General features: G+C 34.4%; 1 protein-coding gene across 1 annotated transcript; it reads right to left on the bottom strand.

Annotated features, from left to right (window-relative positions):
* Positions 1-2,969: 2,969 nt before the first annotated feature.
* Positions 2,970-17,258, bottom strand: LOC112048796 (cytochrome P450 307a1-like). Its single transcript, XM_024086460.2, has 2 exons — positions 16,810-17,258; positions 2,970-7,374 (listed from the first exon to the last, which is right to left on the bottom strand). The coding sequence occupies exons 1-2, from the start codon at positions 17,186-17,188 to the stop codon at positions 6,134-6,136; spliced, it is 1,620 nt and encodes a 539-aa protein (XP_023942228.2). The 5' UTR covers positions 17,189-17,258; the 3' UTR covers positions 2,970-6,133.
* Between the last annotated feature and the right edge of the window lie 2,248 nt (positions 17,259-19,506).

Genomic DNA, 19,506 nt, shown 5'->3' with positions numbered 1-19,506 from the left:
GTAATGAATTCGCAATAAAAACATTTTGATTTCATTTCATTTTATGAAAACAAACTCACCTGTGTATATATTGCGCCAGACATTACAATCACAACACTATTCTTGGATACAATGAATCAACTGAATGTTGCTATAGATTTTATTCGATAATTTATAAAAATTAATAAAATAAAACGAACCTATGAGCGCGACACATTATGTGTAAATAACGTTCTATTCAAACTCAGTGACACGCATGATTTTTTGGGGTTCCTTGGTGAAACTCCTATACGACTATGAATTTTTCGAGTGCTGCCAGGACAAACACTCTAAATGAACCGAACTGTGCAGCTGATGTGGGACTTTTTAGAGTTTTGTATTAAAATAAATAAAAGCACTGGTTTATTACATATATACATTTACATTTAGCAACACACAGCGGCTTTCCAGCCGGAAGTAATAATATGAAAAACAAAAGAGGTTATACCACAAACAATACAGAACATTTTCTAATGCTGCGTTCTGAATAGTTATATCTCAACAGGACTGGAGGCAGGAGCAGATGTCTGAAGAACTCTTTGAAACTCTGACATACGTTCATTAAAATTCTCCGTTAAAATGGATATTGAGTACTTAATAGTTTTAATATCATTACTTGCTTAGTTAAGTAAATATTGAGTGATTTTCAAAACGAATTCAAATGTAAAAGTTTTGTACCGGAAACATGTACCGGAACGCTAAATCGCTTGGCGTTACGTCTTTGTCGGTAGGGTGGTAACTAGCCAAGGCTGAAGCCTCCCACCAGCCAGACCTGGACCAATTAAGAAAATCTCAATCGACACAGCCGGGGATCGAACCCAGGACCTCTGTTTTGTAAATCCACAGCGCATACCACTGCGCTACAGAGGCCGTCAAAAAAGTTATAAAAGTTTTAATGTTAGTTTACGATCAATCATTTTTGATGTACCATGAGCACTGGCATTGTTACATGCGAAGCATTTTTAACCGACTTCCAAAAAGGAGGAGGTTCTACGTTCGGCTGTATGTATGTTTTTTTTTTTTTATGTATGTCCAGCGATAATTCCGTCAATTATGGACCGATTTTGAAAATTCTTTTTTTGTTTTGAAGGGTTTACTTCCAGGGTGGTCCCATTTTTTTCATGTCAGGATCTGATGATGGCATCCTGGAGAAATTGAGGGGAACTTTCGAAAGTTGTAGAGACGGCTAACGCGTTTGTTAGTGTTTCCATAAGGTATTTTAAACCACTACAACTAAGAACATTTGATTTGATGGTTTGATGTTGGTCTGATGATGGAGCCGAAACACAGACGATGGAACTCGCCAACGATTTCCAGCAGTCACCTTTTGTTTGGGCTTGATTAATTTGTATTGATGAGTACTTTCCACCTATATGGGTTGTGACTGTATTAAGGGTCTGATGATGAAGACGAGGGACAGTGAAGAGAACTCCTCGACGGTTCACAGTAGCTACCTAGTGTTTGGACTTGATAAATTTGTACTGATGAGAACTTTTTCACCTAGATGGATTGTGACTGTATTAAGGGTCTGGTGACGAAGACGAGGGACAGTGAAGAGAACTCCTCGACGGTTCACAGTAGCTACCTTGTGTTTGGACTTGATAAATTTGTGTTGATGAGAACTTTCCACCTCGATGGATTGTGACTGTATTAAGGGTCTGATGATGAAGACGAGGAACAGTGAAGAGAACTCCTCGACGATTCACAGTAGCTACCTTGTGTTTGGACTTGATAAATTTGTATTGATGAGAACTTTCCACCTAAATGGATTGTGACTGTATTAAGGGTCTAGTGGTGAAGACGAAGCACAGTGAAGAGAACTCCTCGACGGCTCACAGTAGCTACCTTGTGTTTGGACTTGATAAGTTTGTATTGATAAGAACTTTCCACTTAGATAGGTTGTGACTGTACACACGCAGTAGGTATGCTAACACTAAAAATAAAAAATAAAAAATTTAATAAAAAAATTCAACCGACTTCCAAGTCAAAAATAACTTTAACTAAAAAGCAAAAAATAACATCCTACCTATGTGCTACCTTCTGATCAGTTTGAAGGCGGTGCCAAGCCAGTGTCGTGTTTTGATTAAAGCTGTTTCTGAAAGAACCACAGAAATGTTGTAGTTAAAACGTGTTTAATTAAAACATCACTGGCTTGGCACCGCCTTCAAACTGATCAGAAGGTAGCACATAAGTAGGATGTTATTTTTGCTTTTTAGTTAAAGTTATTTTTGACTTGGAAGTCGGTTGAATTTTTTTATTAAAATTTTTTTATCGTAATAAAACGATGAATGGATTCACTTCATGAAATCTTATAAGGTCACTAGCTGACGCCGCGTGGTTTCACCCGCTTGGTTCCCATTAATCTTGAGATAATATATAGCATATAGCCTTCCTCGATAAATGGACTATCTAACACTGAAAGAATTTTTCAAATCGGACCAGTAGTTCCTGAGATTAGCGCGATCAATCAAACAAATTACAATTTTCAATGATATTCTTTGACTTATGACAATTATTCTGACATATTTAATAGTTGACATGTACATAATTTGAACGCATTTTAACGTATTATTGGTAATAAATATTTTCATTGCACTAAATTTAACTTAAGTTAATAATTTTGACAGTATAAATTTGGCTTTATTATTATTTTATTTTATCAGTCACAGTAATTTTGAATTTATTTATTTATTTAGAATATAAAATGACAAATTGTATAAGCTATTACGTTTTCTTTTTTGTTTGAATAAAAATTAGGATTAAGTATAGGTGCATAGTCTATTTAAATTTTTCATACACCAAATTATTATTGGTAGAAAGTATCAGGGTCTTAATTATATTATAAGCTATCTTTGTAAACCTGCTTTCTAATGAATAAATAAATTATTATTATTACAAACAAACTCTTCAGCTTTATATAAGTAGTATAGATGGGTAAAATAAAAAAGAAATTTGAAAATGCAAGCTATAATATATTTTTTCATTATCATCACTACACATTACATCGTCATATCACTATATATTATATCTACAAAATACGAAACGACTATATATAATATTTCATACAGTAAACATTATCACAAACATTACTTTAAATATTAAAAATATATATAAACCAAAATACGAAATACAAAAAATAAAATATTGAAAGTGGGTCGCGGATAGCGCTAAATATTATACTCACTCGGGCGGAAAAGTTTCTTTTACACCGCCAAATGAGCAAGGAAAAATCGTTTTTGTAAAGACATCCAGTGCAACCGTACGTAAAATATATATTTATATAGTATTACAAATTATGCGTTAAATTTCCCCTTTTACTAAACTATATACATATTTTAGGACAATTATAATAAGCTGATGTATATTTTTGTTAACAATTTAAATATATAAGGCACACATCAATATAAAATAATATATTGTTCAAACAAACTTCTAAAGTGATACCATACTCTTGTATTTTACTTGAAAAGCACAAAAATAACAATAAAAAATTTTGGAAACAAATATAAATTATTACATAAGCACAGATATTTTATAAAGAAACGAAAGAAAATAAAAAAAGTAATACATATATTATTCTTACTGGATTTGCTTAAAAAAATAAATATTTGGTTAAATGTGACTGTCCTAATTTAACTAAACTTATAGGCAAACTACATAACTGAACTCGTGCTCATGCGAGATTTGACGACAGAGGGGAAAGACAGGGGAACAGCAGTCGTATATCATTATGAACTGATAGAAGATTCGAATTAGAAACGACGATTCCCATATCTTTTTAATTTTCGAAGCGTTAGCGTTTGTAGAAAGAGAATCGACGTGTCACATGGCTACAGACACTGGTTTTGAGAGAAATACCGTTTTGAGCCCCTCGCGCGGTTCGTACTCACTTATGTAGTTATTCTATAGAAATACATATACAGGGTGTTGCGAAGTATTTACCATAACTTCAAGATTACAAGTCCACTTATAGAAGCCAAACTATTTAATTTCAATTAAAAAAACTGTTTTATGTTTTCATACAAAGCAAATCAATCCGACTATCCACGTAACATACGCCTTTATTTAAAACTAGCTGACGCCGCGCGGTTTCACCCGCGTGGTACCCGTTCCCGTAGGAATACGGGGATAATATATAGCCTATAGCCTTCCTCGATAAATGGGCTATCTAACACTGAAAGAATTTTTCAAATCGGACCTGTAGTTACTGAGATTAGCGCGTTCAAACAAAAAAACAAACTCTTCAGCTTTATAATATTAGTATTCCCTCCTTGCATTTTAAAATACGTAATCGTAGTGGTGACTGTCGATATCGATGAGATATTGCAACTGGCTCCGCACTTCACTAGTAAGCTACTTCATGATATTAATCAATGGATAAGTTTGGCTAGGTATATTGTAAGGGACACAATTTAAGATCAATTTACAAAAGAAATATTTTTTACTCCGAAAATATTCATTTTAGAACATTTGTTCTTTAGACATTTTTAATTAATTTTCCATAAAGAATATAATCCTAGAGTTATGGGAAATATTCCTGAGCACCCTGTATATGTATAAAATAACAACTCACAGATTAGCATACATACAAACTGTTTTTACTTTAAGTGTTTTACATTTCTAAGAATTTCCTACAAAAAATAAATCACTTCTTACATAAATGCGTTAAAGTCTACTCGGTGTTTTTATTTTTTTTATTATTTGGTTATTTATATTAAATTTGGTATTTGTAATAAATAGCGAAAGATAATAAATCATTTAAAATTCTAATTTATTTATACATAACACTTACTACGTTATATATAGTTTCTCCTGTCTACACCAAAATTTTTTGAACTGTTTTTTTTTATATTTACGGCAATTATTTCGATAATTTTTCAAATGTTGTGTAATTAATACAAATTGAATACAACATTTGTAGATATTTCCAATTTTTGTGTAATTTGTACAAATTTTGTAAATGTAGTGTTATGTATATAAAAAATTGACAAGACTATAATAATTACAACTACATAATATAATTTTACCATTCATACACACAAATCCATACACAATAAGCAGAAATCCAAATTAAAAGCCAGTCGTTTTTCATCAATCAAATTAATAAAATATTTTTTTTAAATATAAGTGTTCTTATAACTACTTTGCGGTATCTTACATGACTTCTGTACCGACTGTAATTTGCATTATTTTTTTTTAATTAATATCGTTAAAAAATTGTAAATAGCAAAAATTATATAGTTTTAATAACACTGAAGCCAAAAGAAACAACTTTTTCTCTGTTTATGCTGCAAAAAATTTTCAAACAGCTAAGAATTTATAAATCTACAGGTTTATGATATAGTCTGCCTTGATAGATGCAGAAAAACTTTTTTATAATCTGAATCATAGAATGTTTTATTTAGATTTACTTCATATGTATTCAGGTGAATCCCTTCTTACATTAATGTCACTTGGTCATCAAAATATGTGAGAAATAAATTAGAAACCTTTAAAAAGAAACATAAATAGCCTTGAGCGAGTCTCTGAACTTATCCTGCTTCCAAATAAATAAATTTATTAAATGGAAAATGTTGTTGTAAAAGGAGATCATTCACGCTCCATACATTTCTGGGCTCTTTTTGAAAGTGCCGGCCAACAAAAACAAATTGCACGACTCGTAAGAATTAGCCATTTGGAGCAATAGTTAATATGGCATAAAAGTTGTCAGGTGGCTCTGAACCAAATTATACAGGTTCGATGATTCGTTATTTCCATACATGTTGTCGATTTTTATAAATAATAGAAATATAGTATAACTTGGTTCAGAGCCCTCCTACAACTTTCATGCCATTAGCTATTACTTCAAATGACTAGTTCTAACGATTCGTGCCATTTTTTTTAGTTGGCCGGCACTTTCAAAAAGGGCCCAAAATGAATGATCTCCTTTGTAAAAGTTACACATGTTGTGTAATTTTGACAAAGTATTTTTCTCAAATATATGATGTCACTAGTACTAATTGTAATTATAACATATTAGTGCATAAACTTGCACGAGATTATCGTGCATTATCAATATATAACACAGGAGGAAGAATAATTTCAGAGCATTTTATTATATAAAGTCGAGTTCAGTTCAGTGTTTCCTAGGCAATAGATACAAGTTGTATGTGTCTTTGGGAAGAGCCACGCAAGCAGGTTTTTGTCTTAAATCCTCTAAATTTACAGCACCTATATCATACTCCTGGATAATGTTTGCAAACATGACAAAACTCATTGTTGTGACCAAAGTTTGACCGATGCATGTACGTTTACCAATGCTGAATGGCAAGAAATGGGGGATATTCTTCTTGACAGACACTACCTCTTTCTCAGTTTCTGTCACTCTGTTAACTGGCCTAGATCTTTCACCGTCAGATTCTAACCCGGAGTCGCATTGAGAATTTCTGCGTGCCCTCACTTTAGTGCGTTCTAAAAACCTCGTTGGATCGAATTTCTCTGGATTATTCCAATAGGCGGGAGAAGTGTTCAATTCGTAGTTGTTTATAAAAACGATAGTGCCTTTTTCGACTCCGTATCCAGCTACGTTGGCGTTTTCTGTAGCGACGTGAGGAACGATGGGCGAGGAGGCGTATCTTAAACATTCCAAAATTGTCGCTTCTGTAAAAGGCATGGCCATTCTATCAGTTAATGTTACAGCGCGTTTACCTTTGGTGGTAGCATCGATTTCTGCTCTGATCTTCTTCCCCACTTCGGGATCTCTTGCCACAGCTGTCAAACAAAGCATGACCAAGTTACCGACAGATGAATGTCCGCCCAAGAAGTCTTCGAGCATGAAAATTATAGTGTTTCTATCAACAGTCGGATCGTCATGTAAAACTCGCAACAGCCCATCTAGAAAATCTTTCTCCGGACCTTCCATATCTAGGTTGGTTTCTCGCTGCTCAACAATTCTCGACAGGATGAAAGATCGAATATCCTGCGACCAGTTGGACAACTTGTCCATATGCTTCTTGTAAAACGGCGCCAGCCACGGCAGGAAGTCGACTGCGTAGCCCTGGTTGATCTCCCAGAATATCTCATCGAAATGGTCAACCACTTTGCGGAATTCAGCGTCGTTTTCGGCGTCAAAACGGACATTGCACATATAGTTGGTGAACATGTTCATTGCTGTCGACATGAGTAAAGGCTTCAAGTTGATGCTGCCGGTGGTTGATCTGGTGATGTTCCTCAAAGTGTCCATCAGCTCCACTGCCTCGAAGGTAGCTACGGAGCCGATTTTGCTGAAGTTGTCAGTGTGCTGCTTGGGACCGCAGTGTCGTCTGGCCAGGTTGCGTCTCCGCAGTTGTAGATTTGACCAATCGCACAGAGCTAAGGCTGTGGACAAAGAAAAAACATATCAATAAATTACAAAAGGGTCTTAAAGTGAAAAGCTTCAACCAACATCTTAAGAAGCTTTCTCTTAAATGTTGGATCAGAGTCGGAATTCTTGAGACGACGCGTATTGTGAGGAGGTTCCTCACTCTGAAGCCCTGACCATCGCTTGCTTGGGCACTCAAATGTCCCGCAGTAGGAGGGTTGAATTTATTATAATAGAATTTTATATTATATTCTATATTTTTAAACATTGTTAATAATTAAAAAAAAATGTAAATAATTAAATGAGAGAACAGAAAATCTTTAAAGACGTTACTGACACAACATTAGTCGGTCAGCCAGTGCGCATTGCAATAATTGTTGATATTACCGTTCCACAAGACGATAATCTATCTGGTTAGTTCCTAAAAGGAAAAAGCATCATATTACTTGGACCTCGCTTGGATTACCGCTATGTGGAATCAACTATTGTTCTTCCAATGGTTGTTTTAGTCAATGGACATATAGTGAAAAGCTTCTACCAACATCTTAAGAAGCTTTCGCTTAACTGTTGGATCAAGAGTCGGATACAGAAGACAGTGATCCTTGAGACGGCGCGTATTGTGAGGAGGTTCCTCACTCTGGAGCCCTGACCACCGGTTGCTTGGACACTCAAATGTCCCGCAGCAAGAGGGTTGACTCTAAACTTCTATACTAATATATAAAGCTGAAGAGTTTGTTTGTTTATTTGATTGATTGAACGCACTAATCTCAGGAACTACGGGAACGGGAACCACGCGGGTAAAACCGCGCGGTGTCAGCTAGTACTCTGTATTTTTTAAACATTGTTAACAATTAAAAAAGTATAAATAAATAAATCTATTCGTCCGAAATTCCTCAGTGCCTAAAGACAAAAGTCTTCGAACCATCCATCTTCCATCTTAGATTGCACCATCACTCACCTGATGGTGAGTGATGGTGCAATCTAAGATGGAAGATGGATTTCACCCCCCACAACTTTTAAACGGCTCAACCGATTTTCATCAAACATGTCTATAAACATTCGCAAAAGACATCTTTATACAAAAAAAAACTAAATTGAAATTGCTTCAACCGTTCGGGAGATAATGTCACAGACAGACACGTCAAATTTATAAGAAAGAATGAATGTTTATTCATTTTTAGTGTCACAAATAGTACATCCTATTTTAGATATTATATGACTGTCTGTACGATGTCGTGTATGAAAGGAGTGAGATTTCATCCTACTTCTAACAAGTTAGCCCGCTTCCATCTCAGATTGCTTCATCACTTACCATCAGGTGAGATTGTAGTCAAGGGCTAATTTGTAAATAATAAAAAAAAGAAAGGTTTACAGCCCAGCATTAGCCGTTCATCACAGAATAGCAATGTTTAGCGCTGATTTTCAGCTGAGACCCTGGTGACGTCACAGCCAGTTATAATTACAAAACAAAATACTAAAAACCTAGAAATTAAAAGATACTAACATATAGATAAATGTCAAGATAATATAACACCTAACATTTTGAGTTGGGGGTTAAAAATGGGTTTAGAGCAGAAGGTAATGAAACCAAATTAAAAAATAACTATAAAAGGTATGAAGTAGGGTTGCCAACATTTTTTGAGAAAAATATAGTATCTTTCAGATTTTTTTAGCCATAAAAAAATATAGTATTTTATGAAATAAGCCATAAAAAATATACCTAGTATTTAATAAATGTTGTTTATTTATTTTTCTAAAAACTATATTTATTTACAATTTCTGTATTATTACTCTCATTTATTTATTTCTCCTTTTTTTTAATTTTTAACAATGTCAATATAAATATAAAATACAAAACACTATTAAATTTTTTTAAAAAAAAATCAACCCTCCCGCTGCGGGACATTTGAGTGCCCAAGCAACCGGTCAGGGCTCCAGAGTGAGGAACCTCCTCACAATACGCGCCGTCTCAAGAATCACTGCCTTCTGTATCCGACTCTTGAGCCAACAGTTAAGCGAAAGCTTCTTAAGGTGTTGGTCGAAGCTTTTCGCTATAAGACCATTGACTGAAACAACTATCGGAACAATAATAGTTGACTCAATTATTATTATTAAGTAAATAAGATATATTTTTTTGCTTTTCCACGTTTTGCAAGCTCATTTTTTTAACCGTTAATTTTAAGTTCGGAATTCGTTAAGATGATAATGTTTATAAAAATTAAAGTTTACAAATTTGTTGGAAATATATACTATATTTCCAACAAATTTGTAAACTTTAATTTTTGCGTACTATATATTTATTCAACAGTATATAGTACGCAGACCCGAAATATTGTACAATACTAAGTACGATTGGCAACCCTAGTATGAAGATACATCTAATTAGGTTACTATTATAGCATGATTAAGTATTTTTTTCAGTTACGTGTAAAATTATGCCAAAAAATGTAATTCAACACCTCTGTTTACATTAATCAATGAAATATGACACCATGAATAGGTAACACATACCTACATAAGTAAAAGTTACGTGAATTGCAATATTTTTAAATGCTTATCCAAGTACGCGAAATACCTAATTATTTACTAGATTAGGTCACTGTTAAATTTGTCATCATAATTATTTTTTTTATTCAAAAACCAATTTAGCCCTTGACTTTGAATCTCACCTGATGGTAAGTGACGATGCAATCTTGTAAGCCTCAATAGCTCAACGGTAAAGCCGGACTCATAACCGAGGGGTGGTGGTTCGATTCCCGCCCCGTTGGTATATTGTTGTACCCACTCCTAGCACAGTTGTCGACCACGACAGTATTTGTCGACTAGTTGGAGGGGGATGAGAATATTGGTCATATTTAAAAGATATGCCAAATATTGAAAAAAAAATAAAAAAAAAAAATTGGAAGAGGTTTTTTTTATTGTTTACAAGTTAGCCCTTGACTACTATCTCACCTACGGGGTTATTATGTAACTTGGTGTACCATTCAAGTAATCAGTCACTACATCGTTTTTCATCGTATTTTTCTTTTTGCAATCATCTAATATTGTTTTTTCAACGAAATAACACTATAAGTTAATTAGTTAGGGGTTCGCTGTCACTTGGAAATTTTAACAGGGGTTCGTGGAGCCGAAAGATTGAGAAACCCTGTAGACTATATCAACATCATCATCATATCAGCCGATGGACGTCCACTGCAGGACATAGGCCTTTTGTAAGGGCTTCCAAACATCACGATACTGAGCCACCTGCATCCAGCGAATGTCTGCGACTCGCTTGATGTCGTCAGTCCACCTGGTAGGGGCTCGCCATTCCAGCACTTTGGGACCCCAACGTCCATCGGCTCTTCGAACTATGTGCCTTCCATTGCCACTTCAGCTTCGCAACTCGTTAAGCTATGTGACTTTGGTTCTTCTGCGGATCTCTTCATTTCTGATTCGATCACGCAGAGATACTCCATAGCTCGTTCCATCGCCCGCTGTGTGACTCTGAGCCTTCTTATGAGGCCCATAGTTAGCGATCAAGTCTCGGAACCATAGGTCATCACTGGCAACACGCACTGTTCGAAGACTTTTGTCTTGTAGACCAGCGCCGGACCGAGGTAAATTTTAGAATGGAGCGAGATCCAATTATGGCGCCTTTCGCGCACGTAAATTCATCACATAAATTTCTTTTCGAGCTTGTCTTTACCATTTCTGCGCCTCCTAGGATTTGGCGCCTGGAGCGACCGCTCCGTTCGCCGTATGGACGGTCCGGCCCTGTTGTAGACTATAAGTTAAACGTCATAATATAGTGATCTATTACGTCCATATGTCGATCAGATATTCGCACAAACAACTGCCTGCATAAACTCGCATGCATGATCAATCATTGACGCACGGGCATGCATGCATACATCATTTTTTGTGTGACCCAAGTGTTTTCGTGAAATCCAGGTAAAAACTATCGATGGAAAACAAGCAAGGTTGTGAATTATTTATTAGTTTACATCTTCTATACTTATAATAAATCTGTAAAGAGGTCAATTCTGTGCATGAAATATATTTCCCAAATAACTATCAGGGGGTGATAAGTGATCGATACTGATGCCAAAAATGCAATCAGTAACATTTTTGTCTCTCTGTATGTTCGTTATAGAAACAAAAACTACTCGACGGATTTAAATGAAACTTGGTACAATTATTCTTCATACTCCTGCGCAGGTTATAGTATACTTTTCATCACGCTACGATCAATAGGAGCAGAGCAGTGAAGGGAAATGTTGGGAAAACGGGAGAAGTTACTCCATTTTTACAGCGATACTACTGTAAGGACTGGATGAAAGAGGTTTAAGGGCGGACGAAGTCGCGGGCGTCCGCTAGTTTTCAATAATATTTTAACATAAAAATGGAACCGACTTCAAAGACGTCTTAAACACAAAATAACTTAACCAATTTTCATGAAAATTAAATGGGACCTATCTGGAAGTATACTCAATCAAACAAAAAAAGAATTTTTAAATTTGGTTTAAAGCAAACATGAAGAAACGCGTTGAAAATATACGCGTTGAATTGAGAACCTCCTCCTTTTTTTTAAGTCGGTTAACCAACCCGAAGGAATTATGAATTTTTCACCGATAAATATATGCTTACTAGCTGACGCCGCGCAGTTTCACCCGCGTGGTTCCCGTTCCCGTAGGAATACGGGGATAATATATAGCCTATAGCCTTTCTTGATAAATGGGCTATCTAACACAGAAAGAATTTTTGAAATCGGACTAGTAGTTCCTGAGATTAGTGCGTTCAAACAAACAAACTCTTCAGCTTTATAATATTAGTATAGATAAAAACGTATAGATGAATACCCTACCATCTAACTGCATTGTCACTTATCATCGGGTGTGATCGTATTCAAGGGCGAACTAATCGTTGAAAATTAAACGATGCAAGCATAAAATATGTCTGCCAAGAAATGCCTATGGTTTCGGATTTCATAGGCATGTCTCGGGGTATGCAATTTGTGTACTTAATTAAATTATAATATTGCATTTGTCATAAGATGCAAGAGATAATGGAATGAATGTATGTTAGCCAACGATAAGAGTTTGTTTGTTTGTTTGAACGCGCTTATCTCAGGAACTACTGGTCCGATTTCAAAAATACTTTCAGTGGTAGATAGCCCATTTATCGAGGAAGACTATAGGCTATGTATTATTCGCGTAATTTAAAGCGTGTAAAAACAAATCAATTGACAAAATGTCATCCGGAGGTTTGTAGATGACATTTTTTTGTCCACTACAATCTTACCTGATGGTAAGTGATGATGCAATTAATGGTGGAAGCGGGCTAACTTGTTAGGAGAAGGATGAAAATGCACACTTTCGATTTTACACAAAATCATACCGGAACGTTAAATCGAAGCATGGCAGTACGCCTTTCAAATTCAAAATTCATTTATTTCAAGTAGGCTCAGTTTACAAGCAGTCAGTTGACTATTTGTAAAGATTCTACCACCGGTTCGGAAGGCAGGTTCTGCTGAGAAGATACCGGCAAGAAACTCAACAGTTGCTCTTTTGAAATGAAAAAGTCATACAATATTATAATTTACAATTGATAACAATTACAATTTCTTATAGTTTTACTTCCTGTGTGAAGGTGGAAGCTGATCCAATGGCCACCAAGCATTTTTATCATTAAGGAACTCATCAATGTTGTAGTAACCTCGACTAAGTAAATGTTTTTTAACACATTGCTTAAAGCTATGCATTGGCAGGTCCATCACAGTCTTGGGGATCTTGTTATAGAAAAGTACAAAACCTACAATAGTAGATTGTTATACAAGGGGCTAAAAAGACCCATTATATACGAGGTATTTTTAGGCCCGCCTAAATAGAAACCGAGTTTATAATGGGTTTAGCCCCACGTGTTACACTCTGCTTTTCACTACGATTGCGAGAAAATAAAATAGTTTAGTACGATATTCAATGATTTATTTTAATTGAAAATTAAATGTACAAAGTCTAAAATTTTGGATATTAAGGGAGATGCTTTTACCCAGTAACATAATTCCCGACAACTGTGACGATGAATAATGACTAAGTAAAGTAAATGTGGGAGATAATAGTTTAAAAAACTCCTTTCGTAAGTGAATCCATTCGTTGTTGTTTTCTCCACTTATTAAATTTTTCGTAGGTAAGTATTTAAGTAAATGCGTCTCGACTTTGATGGTAACAGATTGAAAATTTCATCCATCTCCAAACTAGGATCACCATTCTCACTAGATGAAGACAACAATTACAATTATTGTTGAAAAATATGTAAGTTACGGTCACAAATTTACAATGAATTTCTGAAAAAAATCAAGTGTGTATTATTCACGCCAATTGGTTTTTAAATTCTCGTTTATTAATTTTATTTTTTTCACGTGAGAAAAAGGCAAAGGTATTACACCGTAAAGGATTTCCCATGTCTTCAAATCTCGCTTTATTTGCAACTCAATAAAAATTAAATAAAAAAATGAACGCATTCCACAGACAAGAACGCTGCATTTCATTCCAATTGAAAGTTTTTTATTTATTTTTCAAAACAATCAGTGCCTTACCTATAATGATTCTATTTTCGAATAAAACCTCCTCCGTTTTATAGTAGGCTAGTACTTGGCTAGTACTCGTAACAGACAAGAATTAAAAAAACAAAATTACTTTAGCCCCTAGAGGCTGAAATGCTTGTTTAGCCCCGCTGTGGAGTGGTAATATGACAGTGTTTTTGAGCAAGAGTAGTGAAAAAGATTTTTTACTCTTTGGAGACGATATGCAGAAATAACTAACTTATGCCCGTGTCTAGTAAGACGTGGGTTTAAATCTTTTTTTCGTTTGTACAAATTAATATTTTGTCTTACATAGACTATACTGTTATATATATATTGACAGGCTACTGTTAGTATACCTATTTCTTTAAACTTTTGACGAAGGGACTCGCGTGATTTTAATTTATATATTGCCGGTATGGTGGTAACTAGCCACGACCGAAGCCTCCCACCGTCGAAAGCTACGGACTAATGAGACAGTTTATATTGCATACAACATGCAATATAAGACCTAAGACAGTCTCATGTTTATATGCACCAAGCGTCGACGTATTTAAATTATAAACACAAGACAGCAATTATTATATCGTGTTACCTTTTAGTAACATTTATAAAGGCATAAAAGTGATAAATATACTGAAAAGTGATATAATATTTAAATAATCATCAAATTGTTCAATTACAACCCTATTTAGGGCTGATTGTGTCGGTGTATATCCAACTAAATTATAATCAAAGTATTTGTATGTAAAATGATTACTGAAAGTATATTAAATATACAAAAAGTGCGTTATTATATGAAATAATCTTTCGCGTTTTTTTTTATAAAATTCTGTTTAGGGCTTATAGTGTCGGTGTATATCCAACTAAAATAGAATCGAAGTACTTGTATGTAAAATATGGACCGAAAGTGTGTTAAATATATATACAAAAAGTGATTTATAATGTTTGAAATAATCATTGGCTAGATTTTTCATTAAATCCTATTTAGGACGCTTTTGTGTCTCGAAATTGTGTCGATCGGTGTCTATCCAACTAAAATATAATCAAAGTAATTGTAATTATAATAAACAGTTAATGCGTAGTAATTAATTCAAAATGAAGTCAAAATCAAAATTAATCTATTTCAAGTGGGCTTAGTTAGATAAAATTAGACAGAAAGTGATTAATTATTAAGTACAAAATTTATAAAGTATATCTTATTAAGTACGACTCTCTGTCGGTGATTATCCAACTAAAATATAATCGAATTACTTGTAATAAGAAGTGAATGCGTAGTAAATAACTAGTCAGAAAGTAATTTATTATATTATAAAATTTATATTTTCAAAGGTTTCTCTCTATAACTCTATTTAGGACCCATCTTTGTCGGTATACATCCAACAGAAAGAGGATCAATATATTTGTAACTAGCTGACTGACGCGGTTTTACCAACGTGGTTCCCGTTCCCGGTGGAATACGGGGATAATATATAACCTATAGCCTTCCTCGATAAATGGGCTATCTAACACTGAAAGAGTTTTTCAAATCGGACCAGTAGTTCCTGAGATTAGCGCGTTCAATCAAACAAACAAACAAACTCTTCAGCCTTATAATATTAGTATAGATAAAAATAAAGAGTTAATGCGTAAATAAATAGACAAACGTGATTTGTAATATTAATATTTCGCTTGTTCAGCTGTTTTATTAATTATAACCCTATTTTGGAACTGATTATGTTGGTGTATGTCCAACTAAAGGATCAAATTACTTAAATATACAATAAGGTGTGAATGTGATTTATGCATAAAGTGGTTTCAATTATAAATAATGAAAAAATTTCAGAATATTTTGTATTTATTTTAGTTGGTGTATATCCGACTAAATTAAAGTCAGTGAAAAACATTGCTGTGTCGTTTTAAAGGTGAATTTACTTTGAAAATGCAGTGTTTTGGGTGAATATTAGTACTAATATAGTACATAAAGTCGATATGAAGAGTTTTGAGCGGAAAATACCTTGGTAAGTTCCTATCTTTTTGTCTATTTACCTATTACTTATTCTGTACCGACAGCCCACGGTTTCGCCCACATAGTTCACGTTTCCGTGGGAATATGGGGATATATAGTCTATGACACTCACAAATAACGTGACTTTCTAGTCGTAATAGAATTTTCAAAATCGGTTTAGTAGAAACCGGTGGAGTTTAAACTAATACTAATTTAGGACATTAGGTGATTTTTCAAAGTTTTTAATTTTAATTATCATCCATAGTGACATTTTGCTTGAATTATTAAAACAGCATAAGAAGCTATATATATATAACTATCTACGTAACTTTTTTTTGATAATTCGTGTAATTTGATCATACTCATTGCTAACGTTAACAAAATGTGTCTATTACATAAAAAATAATAAAGAATCGTATTTTTACTTTTCGAAATGGATTTAGTAGAAAGAAAGAAAAAATCAAACTAGTTTTATTACAGAATTTAAAAATAAATTCAGTGTTTTTTCAATTAAAAGTACAATAGAAAGGAAAGTTATAATCGGATTTTTTGATTGATTTTTTAAATAGCATGAGATATTCTAAAACGTAGTCAAATTATGAAATCATTAAAGTTACAACAAGGATTTTTTTTAATAATTGGACTATTTGAATAGCACTGTCACATAAAAAATCCGATAATAACTTTATAATAATTTATAGAAAACTATTGTATAACAAAAAAAAATTAAAAAAAATACGCTCTAGTCTAACATATAAATTAATAAATAGGTTCATTAAACTGTACAAGTAATCCTCCTTCAAATAGTTCCATAGTGTAACATCGGTTTAACAAGAAAATATTCACAAATAAAAAAAAAATCTGAAATGAAAAAAAAACAAAAATAATCAAAAAAATACTCACAATTATTCCTGTCGCCGGCAAACAGTTTGTGGAATCTCAAAAAATCGGGTCGACCGCCAAAAAATTTTCCGTTCTGATTCAAAACCTCCCTGATGAGTTCTAAATTATTTACCACCAAGCATTCTGCGGTGCCCAGTTTAATACTATAAATGTCCCCATAAGTTTTAGATAATTCGGTAAACGATTGAAAGGGGGATTCATTTTTGCCCAACAAATGCATACTGCCTATAACAGGCAAGGCAATGGGACCGGGGGCGTGTTTTAAATTTAAAACATCCCCCTCCCCATATTTTGAAACCTTTTTCCACGACACAGAGCGTCGCGAAAATAGTTTATACACAAAAAGGGCGCATAGTGCTAGGAGGAAGAGTGCACTCATTTTTTCTAAAGAGAAATTTTTTAGAGTGGCAACACTGTTTGACAGGAGGTTTTGGCGGGAACTGGCGCGTTCGCCGGCCGGTACTGTGCCGTGCTGGTCTCGCGCCGCCATATTTATACGACGCCATTTGCATTTAAGGCCAGTTGCATATAAAAGGGACGCATCACGTTTAAGTGATCGGATTTATACAATACTAGCTGGCGGCGCGCGGTTTCACCCGCGTGGTTCCCGTTCCCGTAGGAATACGGGAAAAATAAATAGGTTATAGCCTTCCTCGATAAATGGGCTATCTAACACTGAAAGAATTTTCCAAATCGGTCCAGTGGTTCCTGAGATTAGCGCGTTCAAACAAAAATATTAGTATAGATCTAAGCTAGTATTTCTTTTTATTCTCTACAAGTTAGCTCTTAACTACAATCTCACCTGAGAGTAAGTGATGATGCAATCTAAGATGGAAGAGGGCTAACTTATTAGGAGTAGGATGAAATCCACACTCTTTTCGGTTTCTTCACGACATCAAACCGGAACGCGAAATCGCTTGGCGATACGTCTTTATCGGTAGGGTGGTAATTAGTTACGGCCGAAGCCTCCCTCCCACCAGCCGGACCTGGGCCAATTAAGAAAACCTCAATCGACCCGGCCAGGGATCGAACCCAGGCCCTGAGGCCGTCTAAAGGCGAGTCGAGTCTCCTCTCAGAATGAGAGGGGTTAGTCCACCATGCTGGCCCAATGCGGATTGGCAGACTTCACACACGCAGAGAATCAAGAAATTTCTCTGGTGTGCAGGTTTCCTCACGATGTATTTCCTTCACCGTTTGAGACACGTGATAATTATCTAATTTCTTAAAATGCACACAACTGAAAAGTTGGAGGTGCGTACCCCGGGCCGGATTCGAATCTACACCCTCCGGAATCGGAGGCAGAGGTCATATCCACTGGGCTATCACGACCCTTCTGATCACTTAGAAGGCGGTGCCAACACACTAATGCATTATCTCAAGCCATAAAGACTTTCTGACGTTTCATTCACTCACCGCCTTCAAAGTGATCAGAAGGTAGCACATACGATGTTGTTTTTCGCTTTTTAGTTTATTTTTGTGATTTTGAAGTCGGTGGAATTTTTTTCATTAAAAAGATTTTATTGTACATCAAACGGATTTCGATATTTCGCTTTAGATTACTTAGTAGAGGGATAGAATTTATATACATCTAAATTAATATTATAAAGAGGTAAGATTTGGTTGTTTGTTTGTTTGCATTGAATAGGCTCCGAAACTGCTGAACTGATTTGAAAAATTCTTTCACTGTTGGAAAGCTACACAATATATTATCATGGATCTCTGAGAGTTTTATTGCATCCGCTGTTGCTAAAGTTATGTATGACAGAATTGTTAACCTTATAAAGTCTTAAAAAATGTCTGTGACTGCGTATGGATAACTCACTAAGTATAATGTTTATTACTTTCATAAAATTTGTTCTAAAATAATGCATTATTTGTCAAAGCTCTTTTTAAAAATTATTTTAATATTTATCCAAATAAGCACAACAATCGTCACAGGTATTTAATTTTGAACAACATTGCCTTTATTGCTTCTAATGATTTTGTAGGGACGTAACCGTATATAAAAAAATATTAAAATATATAAAGTAGTATATACAAATTATTATTTCACTACTCTTGCTCAAAAACATTGTCATATTACCACTCCACGGCGTAAATACACATACAAACATACATACATACAAAACATAAACGTTTATTGACAACTTATAGCTAAAGAATGTAAGTTAAAGTGTACGTAAGCTATTTACAGTCAAATTGGTATTCTGCTAGATCAAAGTATCTTATTCTAATATCAAAGTATATATTGCTTAAATAACTAAACATAAGCTTAATCAATCTTCAACAGAACTACTCATATATATATCTAAGTATCGGAAACATGAATTGTTAGTTTAGACACTAATAATTCTTAACACCCTTCTTCTTCTTCTTTTGGTTATATGGCTCCGCGCGTCAAGCGATTGAGCCAGAGGTAAGGTCCTGACTGTTTGATAAAAATAAAACTTGGAATTGAAATAAAATGCAGCGTTCTTGTCTGTGGAATGCGGTTATTTTTTTTTATTTGATTTTTATTGAGTTGCGAATTTATAGAGCGAGATTTGAAGACAAGGGTGTACGGTGTAATACCTTTTCCTTTTCTTCATGGGAAAAAATTATATTAATAAAGAAAAAAAATTAAAGAGCGAGAATTTAAAAACAATTATTGTCGTAAATAATCAAATTACTTGATATTTTTAAATAAATTTATTGTGA

Source organism: Bicyclus anynana, chromosome 27 (genome assembly GCF_947172395.1).
Source record: "Bicyclus anynana chromosome 27, ilBicAnyn1.1, whole genome shotgun sequence".
In the NCBI taxonomy this organism is placed as follows: Eukaryota; Metazoa; Arthropoda; class Insecta; order Lepidoptera; family Nymphalidae; genus Bicyclus; species Bicyclus anynana.
Note: the sequence above shows the minus strand (reverse complement) of the source record. Positions and strands in the feature narration are given on the sequence as shown.

Coding starts and splice junctions, on each gene's coding strand:
- LOC112048796 (XM_024086460.2), bottom strand. CDS start 17,188: ATGAGTGCACTCTTCCTCCTAGCACTATGCGCCCTTTTTGTGTATAAA. Junction 7,375..16,809: donor TGCCGGCGACAGGAATAATT/GTGAGTATTTTT, acceptor CTTTGTCCACAG/CCTTAGCTCTGTGCGATTGG.